The following is a 14,963-nucleotide window of genomic DNA, read 5'->3' as shown; positions in this document are numbered from 1 at the left end:
TTCATCCAATTCTTCTTACTCCTTTCCATGGCAAGCTGTATGTAGGGCATCACTGTCATCAATGGCTACTTTTCATCCTCTCGAGAAAATGGTCCTATGCGCTGTCACTGCATGGCTAATCGTCTAGAGGCATCACCCTTGACAATGGCTACATCCCATCCTCTCAGTGAAAATGGTCCAAATGCTCTGTCACAGCACGGCTAATCATCTGTCGGTTCTCAATCAGGTTGGAGTAGAATCCATTGATTCTTTTGCGTCTGTCATCACGCCCAGCCTTCAAGTGTTTGAAGCTCGTCACAGTCATTCAATACCGAAATCTTACTCGGAATACCACAGACAAGGTTAGACTTTTCGGATTCTCGGGATCCTACTCGGAATACCACAGACAAGGTTAGACTTTCTGGATCCCCATGAATGCCGCCATCTATCTAGCTTATACCACGAAGATTCTGTTGGGGAATCTAAGAGATATGCGCCCGGCCTATAGTAGAACGGAAGTGGTTGTCAATCACGCGCGTTCATAGGTGAGAATGATGATGAGTGTCACGGATCATCACATTCATCAAAGTGTTGTGCAACGTATATCTTGGAATAAGAATAAAAGAGACTTGAATAGAAAGTAATAATAATTGTATTGAAACTTGAGGTACAGCAGAGCTCCACACCCTTAATCTATGGTGTGCAGAAACTCCACTGTTGAAAATACATAAGTGAAGTTCAGGCATGGCCGAATGGCCAGCCCCCTAGAAGGTGATCAAAAGACCGAATGGTCAAAAGATGACTAATACACTAGTAAAAAGTCTTATTTATACTAAACTAGCTACTAGGGTTTACATGAGTAAGTAATTGATGCATAAACCCACTTCTTTCTTGGAGTTGAACTCCAAGTTATAACGTGTTTTGGGCGTTCAACTCCGGATCATGACGTGTTTCTGGCGTTTAACTCCAGACAGCAGCATGTACTTGGCGTTCAACGCCAAGTTACGTCATCAATTTCCGAATACAGTATGAACTATTATATATTGCTGGAAAGCTCTGAATGTCTACTTTCTAACGCCGTTGAGAGCGCGCCATTTGGAGTTCTGTAGCTCCAAAAAATTCATTTTGAGTGCAGGGAGGTCAGATTCCAACAGCATCAGCAGTCCTTTGTCAGCCTCCTATCAGAGTTTTGCTCAAGTCCCTCAATTTCAGCCAGAAATTACCTAAAATCACAGAAAAACACAAACTCATAGTAAAGTCCAGAAATGTGAATTTAACATAAAAACTAATGAAAACATCCCTAAAAGTAGCTTGAACTTATTAAAAACTACCCAAAAACAATGCCAAAAAGCGTATAAATTATCCGCTCATCACCCTCTAATCGAAATTAAGTGACTACAAGGGTGGCAGTTAATGAAGGTTAGATGAGGCTAAATGACTAAGAGATTAGAGTTTAGTCATTTACAGTTTGCCATGGAATGAATCATGCATTGTTAAAATAGTTGGTAAGAACTTTTAATCTAAAAAAGTAAACATCTCCGAAGCCTTAACTGTTTTCTCTCATTATTTTTAGACCAAACCTTTTAATTGCTTTCTTTACTCTCTTATTTACTGTTCTATGTTATTTCAACCAACAAACAACCTTTTCTGTTCACCTAACTAAGTCAATTGGATAACCATTGTTGTTCAGTCTGACAATCCTTGTGGGATCGACCCTCACTCACCTGAGGTATTACTTGGATGACTTAGTGCACTTGCCAGTTAAGTTGTGCGAGTTCACAATTCACGCACCAATTTTTTGGAACCATTGCCGGTATTGTTTGCGATTGACAATTACTAGTTGTCTGGTTACTTAGATTAGGTATTTTTCTTAGTTTGTTTATTTACCTTTTCTTTTACTTTTTTTTTTAATTTTTTTATTTCCCTTAATTTCTGCTTTTAAATTTGGTATCCATTTAGTGTTTTTCTCTTTTTTATTTATTTTATAAATTTTCAGTGTCTTTTACTTTTTAGTTTTCAAAAATTTTTAGGTCATTTTCTCATTCTTATTTTCGAATTTCTTTGTTTAATTGCTTGCTTTGTTTTCTTTTATTTCTTATAGGATATCTCACCAGGAGCTCTCTATACTTTGACATAGAGACTCCCACTTTTCTATGTCTCTTGTTTGTTTATGAGAAGGAACAGGGATAAAGAACCCCTTCTTGAGTTTGATTCTGAACCTGAGAGGACCTCGAGGCGACGTTTGCAATAAGCTAGAGCTTACAAAGCCAGAGAGAACCTCGGGAAAACTTTTGAGAAGGAATCTATGGAAGCTAATGGTGGAAACCCAAACACTAATGAATATGCAAGGAGAACTCTTGGCTCATACATTGCACCCATGCCCGACCTCTATGGGCGCGGTATAGCTGTACTTGCCGTTGGTGCAAATAACTTTGAACTTAAGCCTCAACTGATCACTTTGGTACATTAGAACTGCCAGTTTTACGGACTCCACAGGAACATTCAAACCTATTCATCTCTAACTTCCTACAAATCTGTGACACTGTAAAGACAAATAGAGTGAATCCTGAGGTCTACAAGCTCATGCTCTTCCCATTTGCTGTGAGGGACAGAGTAAAGCAGTGGCTTAATTCTCAGCTCAAAGAGAGCCTGACACGTGGAACAAGGTGGTCACTGGATTTCTGACCAAAATTTTTCCACCTCAGAAATTGATTAAGCTTAGGGTGGATGTCCAGACCTTCAGACAGAAAGAAGGAGAGTCCCTCTATGAGGCCTGGGAGAGATACAAGCTGATGATTAGGAGGTGTCCTCCTGACATATTTTCTAATTGGACCAGGCTACAGATATTTTACGATGGCCTCTCTATGATGGCCAAAATGTCATTGGACAACTCTGTAGGTGGTTCTTTCCACATGAAGAAGACGTCTGAAGAGGAGAATGAGCTTATTGAGATGGTTGCCAACAATCAGTATCTATACACTTTTGAGAGGAATCCTGTGAACTCTGGGACTACTAAAAAAAAGAGTCATGGAGGTGGACACCCTAGATGCCATTTTGGCTCAAAACAATATCATGTCTCAGTAGATTAATATGATCTCTCAACACTTAAGTGGAATGCAAGTCTCAGCTGTCAATATTTAAGATGCAGCCCATGACATGATTGGAAGCTACAACCAAGAGGACACTTATGGCCATGCTCAACCCACCACTGAGCAAGTAAATTATATGGGAAATTTCTCCAGAAATCCCAATAATGATCCCTATGCCAATACATTCCATCAAGGATGGAGGAATCACCCTAACTTTGGGTGGAAGAAGCAGCCACAAAGGCCCCAACAAAGCTTCAACAACAACCAGGGTGGATCAAATCAGAACAGGATTAACAACCGGTAATTCTAGCCCTCCCAATAGCAACAAGGACCCTCTCAGAGCCAAGACACTCCTGACTTAGCCACACTAGTTTCTGAACTTTCCAAGACTACTCACAGCTTTATACAAGAGACAAGAGCTTCAATACAAAATTTGGAAGTACAAGTGGGTCAGTTGAGTAAAAGATACCTGAGAGACCTCCTAACACTCCTCCCAATAACATAGAGGTAAATCCATGAGAAGAGTGCAAGGCCCTTACCATGGCCTAGGAAGTCGAGCCTAAGGAGGTTCATGTTGCTAAGGAATTGCAAGAAGAAAAGGCTAGGAGCACATTGTTACATACCTCACTAGTGGCACAGGAGCCTGAAGTACCACACCCTCAGAAGCTTTTAAGAGGAGACCAAAGATGAGCATATCTCTCAGTTCTTGGAAATATTTAAAAAGTTGTGCATCAATATTCCTTTTGCTGAGGTGTTGGAGAAGATACCTCCCTATATGGCCTTCATGGAAAGCTTACTCTCTAAGAAGAAGGTCTTTCAGGGAGATGAAACTGTAGTCTTGACCAAGGAGTATAGTCCACTGATTCAGAAGAAGTTGACCAAGAAGATGCCAGACCCTGGAAACTTCTTGATTCCCTGTACCATTGGGAATATCACTTTTGAGAAAGTACTGTGTGATCTTGGTTCAAGCATAAATCTGATGCCTCTGTCCGTAATGAAGAAGCTGGGAATCCATGAAGCACAGGCAAAAAGGATAACCTTGCAAATAGCTGACAAGTTTCTGAAGCAGGCATATAGGCTAGTGGAGAATGTACTGGTCAAGGTTGGAGAGCTATTCCTCCCTGCAGATTTTGTGATACTTGACATGGGAGAGGATACAGATGACTGCATCATCCTAGGAAGGCCATTCCTAGCCACTGGAGCCCTAATTGATGTAGATAGAGGCAAACTGGTGCTGAGTTACATGAGGATTGGATGGTTTTCAAGGTTTTCAAACCTCCACCACTCTCTGACAAAGGAGGTACTTGCATACAGAGTGCACTGCTAAAGCCTCCTCCCTTGGTTAGAACTAATTCTATTCTCCCTAATATCAAACCTAAGTTTGGTGTTGAATGTGCACTGTCCAACAAAGAAGGAAACCCCAAGAAAAAAGTACGCAAAGGCTAGAGGAACAAGAAGATTCCTACTGAGAACTTCTTACCTGGCATGAAGGTAGTGTTCACTAGAAGTCCAGTCATACTACATACTGTGAATAGGATCCTGTCCCTAGAGCATGTTTAGATGATTCATGAGAGCACAGGAAAGAAGTTCACAATGAAAGGTGAAGATCTGAGCCCCTATGATCCTCCTCCATAGAGGAGCTGACCGTCAAGCTAGTGACGGTAAAGAAGCACTTGTTGGGAGGCAACCCAACCATAAGTATCCTTAAATTTATTTCAGTTTTACTTAAGTTACATTTTAGTTTGATTTCATTTTAGTTTTCATTGATCTTTAGAGTTTTCTTAGGTTTTCTAATGTTTGTGATCATGTACAGCACTTAGAACAAGGATAGGAAGAATTAGATAGAAGAACAGAACGCCTTGGAGAAAAACAAGCTTAGGCGCTAAACGCCAGAGGGCGTTTAGCACCAGAAGAGGAGCAGAGCAGGGAGCTAAAACGCCAGAGAGGGCGTCTAGTGCCAGAAGGGGAGCAATGACTTGGGCGTTTAACGTCCAATTTGGCCGTTTTCACATTTTTGGCACCCCCTATAGGGCACTAAACGCCAGACCCAGGGTGCTCGTCCCCTAAAAAAAGAAAATATATATTCTGATCCACTGCTGGCGCTAAATGCCAGAACCAGCGTTTAGCACCCAGAGAGGAGATTTCGAGAATGAAGAGAGATTTTGACCAATGGTTAAACCCCAATACCCCAACCACCTTCACCGTTCAAACTTATCCCTTTTCTCTCCCCCTTATCCACTTTTTCATCCACATTCATCCATCCCATCACTCATCATTTTCCTTGATTCTTTCAACTCACCTCTGACTCCACCCAATCCACTCTCATCTATCCCATTTCACTTTTACCACATCTCCAATTACTATCCCTTCTTACTTACTCTTCACCATACATACTCCCCATTTTCCTTTTCTTTCTCCTTCTTAGCCAAGGCCGAAGCCCCTTTTCTCAACTCTCTTCTCTCTCTCTCTCTCTATTATTTCTAGTTTATTTTCCTCTCCTTATTTTCTTTTTTTACTTGCTCGGAGATGAGCAAATCTTTTAAGTTTGGTATTAGGTGCTCCACTTTTTCTTCATTTTACTATCTCTATGGCATCCAAGACTGGAGAATCCTCATCAAGAAAAAAGAAAGAGAAGGCTCCTACCTTCGACCCATGGGACTTCACCCGGTTCTCGTCTAAGAAACATAAGGACCATTTTTATGAGGTGGTGCACAAGAAGAAGGTGATTCCCGAGGTCTGCTTCGATTTGAACTTGCATGAGTATCCGGAAATCCAATACCAGATTCTAAGACGGAGTTGGGAAGTTCTGGCCAACCCCGTAACTGAGGTTGGAGCATTGATGGAGTGAGAGTTTTACACCAATGCATGGGTTACATACAAGCATGTCAGAGGTGTGAACCTGGAGCCAAAGAACTGGCGTACCATGGTCAGAGGGCATATCATGGATTTTAGCCCGGAGAGTATGAGGGTGACACTACAGTTACCACCATCCGAAGAGGACCCTCATTCATACATTCGGAGGGTCAACACTAACCAGAGTTTGGATCAGATTCTTGATGACATTTTCCTCCCCAGAGTTTAGTGGAGGATGGACTCTAGAGGTCATCCATACCTGCTGGGTAGGTATGACCTCAAGCCAGTTGCCCAAGAATGGTTAGAGTTCATCCAACATTCCATTCTCCCTTTGAGTAACCGTTCTGAGGTTACAGTTGAGCGAGCAGTGATGATCCACTGTATTATGCTCGTCAACGAGGTAGAGGTGTATGAGGTGATCCCTCAAGAGTTCTATAGGATGGATGACAAGGCCTCTACCTCTGCGAGACTGGCTTTCCCTCACCTCATCTACCGCCTATGTGCAACAGCTGGATCTCACATTGATGGAGATACCCCAATCAACATTGATAGGTTGATCACTAGGAATGGTACGGAGCATGTTCACACTAGAAAGCTCGGACATGGACCACAGCAGAAGCCAGTTCCACCGCCTCCGTAGGATCTTTTGGAGATGCCTCAGGAAATCTATTTCTCTCTCTGTAACTACTTGGACCAGTTGACCACATCCATAAGGGAGCTGACATCATATGTCGATCAGCTGTGGATAGAGCATCAGGATCATGCTGCTCTCCTCCACCAGCTGGTGGAGGAGCAGAGGAGGCACGGGTACAACATAAAGGAGCTGAAGTGCAAGAGAGAGCAACAACCACCATGATTGAGGTGGTTGAATTTCATTCTCCTCTCCTTTATCTTATTTCTATTTTTCAGTATTTCATTCTATTTTCTATTCTCTATTCTGAGTTGTATGATGACTAGTAGGATTTTCTTACTTTCTAGTTTAGTTGTTTATTTTAATACTTTATATTTATCTTTAAAAGATGTCTCATGTATTGTTCACTGAGCTTAAAAAAATCAAAAGAAGAAGAAGTAGTAAGATGCATGAAATTTTGAGTTATATATTATGAGTTTTCTAGTTACTTTGATGTGATGGCACTATCTTTATCTCTGAATGTATGAATTAACAGTGCATATTTAAAATTGGAGTTAAGAATATTGGTTCTTTAGGAATGGAACTTAGAAAAGTATTATTGATTCTCTGAAATAAGAAAAAGATTGATTCTTGAAGCAAAATAAATAGCAAAAAGAAAGAAAAAGGAAAAGGAAAAATAAAAAGAACAAGGTCCAAGGCTTTGAGCATCAATGGTTAGGAGGTTTAAAACTGATCTAAAGCTCAAAAGAGTAGTTTTTCCTAACCATATGCTTATGGTGCTGTCAAGTAACCATTGAGACAAAGCACCTAAAGTTGTGACCTATTGCTGTTACAAAGTATGCCTAATGCTCTGAGCACCACTGTCTGGGAAGAATAAAAAGAAAAAAAAACTTTAGACTCAAGGAGTTCCCCAGTTAAGTACTTATAGTGTTCTTGTTTCAAGTTAAGCTTGAAGACAAAACACTTAGACATGGCTAGACTCAAGGTGCAAAGCACCAAAGAAAAGAAAAGAAAAAGTTGTGTTCAAGGACTAATCATAGCTTCAAGAGAAAGAGAATCCATAATATCATTCGAGTTTAGTTCGGGAGAATATCAACATCTCTGAGCTTCAAAAGAAAATAAGATGCCGAACTCATTCGGAATTATAGTGTCATTAGCCCCACTCAGTGAATGGGTATGAGCTTCAATGAACACTCAAATCCTAAGCATTTTCTCTTCTCAGTCCTATATTGTTTTTGGTTGCTTGAGGACAAACAACAGTTTAAGTTTGGTCTTGTGATGTGTGAGCATCTTGTACCAATTTTACCCTTGTTTCAAGTCATTTTTAGTTAGAATATATTAACTTTTATTATATTTTAGTGCAAAAATTCTCTTTGGATGTTACTTTTAGTTGTTTTGGTATTTTTATTATTTTAGGTGAAATTCGAGCGAATTTGGCAGAGGTTTGTGCAAAAACAAAGGAAGAAAGTAGATATTGTCAACCCTAACCTCTCTGTGTTCCAACGAGCATAACTTGAGCTATAGAGGGGCAATTGATGTGGTTCTAACAATGTTAGAAATACAACATCTAGAGCTTTCCAACGATATATAATAGTCTATACTTTTTTCTAGAATCATTGCCAAATCTGGCGCTAAATGTCGAGCCTGCCGTTTAGCGCCCAAAGAGAACAGAAAAATGCCAGAACTTCCCCTTGCCGGAGCTAAACGCCAAAATACGGGTCAAACTCACCCAAGGGAGCATTTTTAGTGGGATTTAGCTTTTAATTGTTATCTTTTATCTTATTTTTGTAACTTTTACTTACAAACAAAATCTTTTAGATTTAGAATTGAATATTTTATTTTAGTTTTAAATCAAATTAGATTAGATATAAAGAGAAAAGATTCACCCTTTAGGGGGCATCTTGGATCTTCTCTCTTCCGCACGTTTCACTTTTGGAAGAACCCTAGTTTTCTCTATAAGTCATGGGCCACTAAACCTCTTTGGTTAAGGTTAGGAGCTTTGTTTATCTTCTATAGATTAAGATTATTGCTTTTCTATTTTAATAATATATTGATTCAGTTTCAAGGATTGTTTTTGTTCTTAATCTTAAGAATCTGGGTGGAACGAGAGTATGAGCCTAATTCTACATGAGTTCTTGTGATTCTCGAGAGAGCTATCTCGCTTGAACAACAGCTTGAAAATAAATTCCTCCTAAATTGCTAATTACATGAACTAATTGGGATATGTGACATATAATCCTGTTAGCTTTATGTAATTAGGGTTTTTGTGGCCATAAACTAGTTTTGCCCTTAACCCTCTAATTGGAATTAAGTGACCACGAGAGTGGCAGTTAATGTAGGTTAGAGGAGGATAAATCACTAAGAAATTAGGATTTAGTCATTTACAGTTTGCCATGGAATGAATCATGCATTGTTAAAATAGTTGGTAAGAACTTTAAATCTGGAAAAGTAAACATCTCCGAAGCCTTAACTGTTTTCTCTCATTGTTTTTACACCAAACCTTTTAATTGCTTTCTTTACTCGTGATTTCAACCAACAAACAACCTTTTCTGTTCACCTATCTAAGCCAATTGAATAATCATTATTGCTTAGTCCGACAATCCTCGTGGGATCGATCCCCACTCACCTGAGGTATTACTTGGATGACCTGGTGCACTTGCCGATTAAGTTGTGCGAGTTTACAATTCGCACACCAATCATCTTCATCACCAATAACTTTCTCCTTGTCTTTATCAATATTATTGACTGTCTTCATTTTTCTCCAAACATTTGGAAGACCAACATCATCATCATTGTCACTGCTTGAGTCCACATATCCAAGTGGCATATTTGGCTTGTATAAATTGCCCTATGCAAACTCATAAGAGTTAGTGCACCAGGTTTTTTGGTTTTTACATTCTTGGTTAAGGGATTGGGTTGAGAGAGTGATGGTCGTAAAACCAACTCGGCAAGTACATCGAATCGTATCAAGTAATACCATGGTAAGTGGATAGCATTCCCACGAGGATTAATGGACTAAGAAATAATGATCAATTGATAATTATAATTAGACAAATAAAAAATAGAAGAATAAGAATTGAACGTTGAATAGAGGCAGAATAAATAGCAAAGTAGTGAATGAAAACAATGATGATGAGAATATTAAGGTTTCAGAGATTTTCACTCTCCAGGAAAATCAATCCTTGTGTTATTTATTTGAGGCATGTGGCGATCAATCATGACAAATCATAAGTAATTAAACACCAATTCCTTGGTAATTCAATTTCTCTTTAACCTAATTAATTGTTAATCCCTTAGTCAATTATTTAAGAAAAAATGTTAAGCACAATTCTGATTTATATTCACATAAGATTCAAGTGTGATCCTAGGTTGAATTATATGTCACTTATTCAAGCTAGTTCTAATCCAATTGAAGATTAATAGAATTATAAAGTCACACTTTTAACTCACTATTCCTAGTTAAATAAAAAGTCATGTGAAAGAGTTTTCAAGCTAATTCCAATATTAATTTTTCCAAAGTAATACTAGAATCCAAAATAGAGTTAGAATGTTTTCCAATAATTCTAATCTTTAGAGATGAAGAACGTAAAATCAATCATGAAATAGATCAAAGCATAAATCTCAAATAAAATAAACAGTTAAATTAGTAATCCATAAACAGATGAACAGAGCTCCTAACCTTAATAGAGGAGATTAGTTGCTCATGGTGCTGAGAAAACAAAAACAAAGATTGTAAAGTGTGATAATATCTAAAACCTGATAAAAAGCCCTCTGATGAATTCCATAGACTTTTTATATTCTAACCTAAACCTATCTTTCAAATTCAAAACAAAATAAAATAGAATCAAAGTTAATCAAATAAAATATTTTCCTAATCAATGGAAAACTAGGAGTGAACTTCTCATTGTAATTAGGATTCAAAGCTTGGTCGTTGCTTCATCAAAACCATAGGCTTGCAACTTAATCTTGGGCTTCAAAAGTTGGCTTGACACTTAGGTGAAGTGGTGTGGCACATGGAGGCATGGAAGTGGCATGCATGATATTTGGAAGTTAGCCCAAGAAGATGGATTTGGGCGTGTGGCACTTGAGACTGGTGTGTGGCACTTGAGTGGAGTTGGAAGGCATGGAGTCCCTGGGCAGTGCCACGCAAAGGAATAGCGTGGCAAGCCCATGAAGGATGATCGCAGGCGTGTGACACTTGAGGCTGGCGTGTGGCATGCCAGTTTGAAGAGGACAAAGGCATGTGGAATGGCATGTTGCATGGAAATGGCGTATAGCACACCCCTGGGTGGAAGGTTGCAGGCGTGTGGCACGCTGTTGGCTATTGGAAAGTGAGGCACGAAGGCGTGCCATAGTTGTGGCTGGTGTGTGGCACGCCAAGTTGATGTGGTACTTGGGGCGCTGTTTTTGCAAGTTGAAAGAATGGTGGTGTGTGCCCTTCAAACTTAACGTTCACTATATATATATATATATCATTTTGAAGTCTTGGATGTTAGTTTTCTAACGCCACTCGAATAGCCTCATTTGGACCTCTATAATTCAAGCTATCATCAATTTAGTGCGAAGAGGTCAGGATTGGGCGTGGAATGGTGTGGCATGCCATACTTGGTGTGGGGCATGCCAGTTTTGGGAACTACTTTTATGAGCAAAAAGGTGAGGGTCTTTCATGGCCCAAACTAAACATTTACTATAGACATATGTATATCATTTCAAAGCTCTTAATGTTAGCTTTCTAACATTGCTAAAATTGACTCATTTGGATCTCTATAGCTCAAGCTATACTTGTTAGAGTATGAAGAGGTCATGATTGACATCTACAAATTCTCTTTGCACTTTCCTAGAGCTTGTCTTTAATTCTTGGTTTCCTGGGAGGTTGCTTCCTTTTGCATGCCACCTTTTTTGGTTCTCTCAAGGACTTCTTTGGTTGTCCTTCTCCTTATTTGTTCTTACCTAACATATTAAAGTTTAGCTCAACTCTAGAAACATTGATTAAAACACAAAAATATCAATTGCAATAAAAAAATCACTAACTTTATTCAAAGAAACAATAAAAAAAACAACTAAAGATACTCATGCATCAGAGAGTGCTTTGCGGGCAGTGGAGGTTGGGTTGGGATAGGGGCTTGGAAGCAATGGAATTAGGTTGGGATAGAGGTTTTGACCACTATCGCCTATCATGCAAGCAGTAGATTTTGACTTAACAGAGGTGGATTTGGCCTATGAGCTGAGTTTGGGGACATTTGTCATTGGTGCACTGCACCTGGGAGTGCATTAGGTTTTAGTGCAATAGACTTAAAATTGGAGACAGTTAGAGATTGGGTTGAATCAGAATTAAAATTTTATAAGTGAGATAATCCAATAAGATTAAAATTGAAGTTACGTTAGGTTAAAGGGTGATTTGAGAAATTTATCTTTATAGGTATAAGATTATTTTTATTTTTCCATGGATGGATTTATCAACGTTCTGAACATTTATGGACAGAAATAATAGTTTATCCTTATTTTATAAAAATAACTACATATAAAAATTTTAAAATACTATCCCAATTAATTCTCAAATTTTTGTAAAATTTATGCCATAAACATAATTATTTAAATTTACTAAAAATAATTTTGAAGATAGAAAAAAATAAGGTGCATATATGTTTACTTATAAGGCAAAAGGGATTCGTTTGATTCTAATGAGTACTCCATAATTACAATAAGTATTTTCTACAAGGATTTTTCTCTTTTGTGGCAATTTTTTTAATTGTGACAGTTTAAAATTTTCACAAAAAAAATTGTGACAATTTAAAAATCTCCAAAATTTGAGGTGTCACGAATTTTTTTGTGGCAATTTTTTAAAACCGCTAAAACCTTAATTGGTGACCTTTTACTCCTTTTGTGGAGGTTTTGTACTGGTATTATAACAATATAAATTAATTAACTTTACAATTATCTTATATGTATAAATACTAGAAAAAACAACTAATCAATCACCCATATAGAAAAACAGATTCATATTTATATATATAATCAAATTTTATAAGCGATATAATCCAATAAGATTAAAATATATAGACAAATGTTATTTACATTTATAATCAAATTCCATAAATAATACATTTAACCTATACTCACATTTATAATTAAAATAAAAATAAAAGTACAAAAACAAGGTGGTAATTGTTTTCATGTCTTTGTAAAAGAGTTGATTATTTTAGCAAAAAAATTACTTCTAATAGAATTATAACATAAAAAATCAGTTTACAAATATTAAGAGTTGGAATCTATGGTAGAGAGTGATACATATGGAATATTTAACAGAGAGCTAATTGGGCCAAACTTCAGCCGTGCAATGTGGGAGCCTGACCATGCAACGTGTGGATCAAAATAGAGGGCAATTTGCCAAAGACTCCATGCCTGCAATGTGGGGAGATGGGCCGTGCAATGTGAAGCATGAAACAGAGGCTAGATAGGCTAAGGAGGGGCCATACGTTGCACGCATGAGGCCATATATCCCACACTCCAATTGGTCCACTTCCAGTGGGCTTTAATTCACTCACTAAGCCCTCTAATTCTTTAACACTTAAGTGATCGACTTAAAGGTCAACCTAAGCCCATGAAGTCAAGCATTAATTGTCAATTGTAAAGAAGATTAAAGGAGCTTATCTTGAAGGAAAGACTCTAAGAGAAAACTTAATTAATGAAATTTGAATTGATTTAATTCTTATTTTGAATTAGTTTTGAATTTGGAATTTGTTTTTGGGTTAGTATAAAAGGAAAAGAAGCCACATATGTGAGTCTTTTTGGCAGTTTTTACAATTCATAATTTTAGGTTTTCTTTTGAAGCATGAGTCATTAATCTCCTCGATTAAGGTTAGGAGCTCTATTGATTCTAATGGATCAATGTTATAGTTTTTCTATTTTTGACCAATGCGTTGATGTTTTCTTAAGAAAGAGTTTTTGTTCTTCATCTAAAGAGTTTGAATGTGTTGGAAAACAATTCTAAATCTGACTTGAATTCTTTTGATATCTTGAAAAAGTTATTTATTTGAGTTAAGCTTGAAAACTCATTCTCATAATTCTTATCTTTTGAGCATTGACTTGATAAGTGACATCGAATCAACTAAGTTTGGTTCTTGAGAATTATGCGGTTTTTAAATCAGTGAACGTGCTTAACCTCTTATCACAATCAACTAATCAAGGAAGTGATAATTTATTAGGATTAGAGAAATTAGATTACCAAGAAATTGGAGTTTGATTATTTATGATTTGCCAAAGATACATCTTTGCATAATCAAGGTAGAGAGTGAATATTACTTTCTCAACAATTACTGTTTCAATTTACTGTTTTTATGCAATTGTTCTTAAAACCCCAAAATTTGATTGTCTGAATAGAATAATCAATTGACTATTTCTTGCTTAGTCCGTTAATTCTTGTGGGAACGATAACCCACCTTCGTGGTATTACTTGATACGATTCGGTGTATTTGCTGATAGTTTGTGGTTTTATAAAATCTACATCACTGATACGATATTGTGTTAAGAGATATATTAATGAAAGATAATTAGAGAAAGTTAGATAGAAATTCCTAGAATTAGGGCAAAAAAATTAGAGTTTCCAACTAACATAATGTATATCCACTGTATTACATCTTATTCCTATTTATAGCATAATTATCTAAGTGAGCTATAGGCCCAATACTAATCTTAATATTACCCTCTCTTTCATAACAACCTCGTCTTCAAGGTTGCGAAAAAAGTATAAATCCTAATTAAAACAGTAAATCTTAATTACAATTAAAAAAATATTTAATTTTAAAAATAATATTTTTTACGCTGCTGCTCAAAATAATAAAAATTACCACTGAAATCCCATTATTTAAAAACAATCCTAGAAAAGACCCCATATAATTGTTGTTTTCCCATAAATAAGCTTAGTCTAGTTTGGAAGACAAAATTCAATGCAAGCTCATATTAGTCAACTTTAATATGAGTTTGGACTTGGACTATGTCCACAGTGAGGTCCAACTCTAGGAAAGGAGTAAATGCTTTTCCACTCTTAAGTCTTGCTATTGTTGAATTGTTGTATGGTTGATATTTTTATTTGGAAATTGCTTCTTTCAAATTAATTTTTAAATCTAAAATGTTGTTTTGAATCATTTTTCGTAAAATTTGTTGAAACTTTTCTTGGTAATGATGCAGAAATGGTATCTCAAAGGTTAGCCAATCAACTGTCATATTGCACAGCCGCTAGAGCCAGAATCATGTCAGATCGTGGCCGATCAGTATTTTCGGTAATCTCTTGAAAATGTTAAGCTTCAGATGTTCCTTTAGCATTCCACAACTTCCAAGTACAAAGAATCCACAAAGATCATCATGCCAAGGAATGTGGCTTGAATCCGAATCACCATGGGAATGGTTAATCA

At 37.3% G+C, this 14,963-nt stretch overlaps 1 protein-coding gene across 1 annotated transcript; it reads left to right on the top strand.

Moving 5' to 3' along the window:
* The first annotated feature begins 3,843 nt into the window (after nt 1-3,843).
* Nucleotides 3,844-4,395, top strand: LOC107485058 (uncharacterized). Its single transcript, XM_016105593.1, has one exon. It carries the CDS (start codon nt 3,844-3,846, stop codon nt 4,393-4,395), a length of 552 nt encoding a protein of 183 aa, XP_015961079.1.
* Nucleotides 4,396-14,963: the final 10,568 nt, after the last annotated feature.

The sequence above is a fragment of the Arachis duranensis genome, chromosome 1 (assembly GCF_000817695.3).
Source record: "Arachis duranensis cultivar V14167 chromosome 1, aradu.V14167.gnm2.J7QH, whole genome shotgun sequence".
In the NCBI taxonomy this organism is placed as follows: domain Eukaryota; kingdom Viridiplantae; phylum Streptophyta; class Magnoliopsida; order Fabales; family Fabaceae; genus Arachis; species Arachis duranensis.
This window is presented reverse-complemented; position numbering and strand designations above follow the sequence as displayed.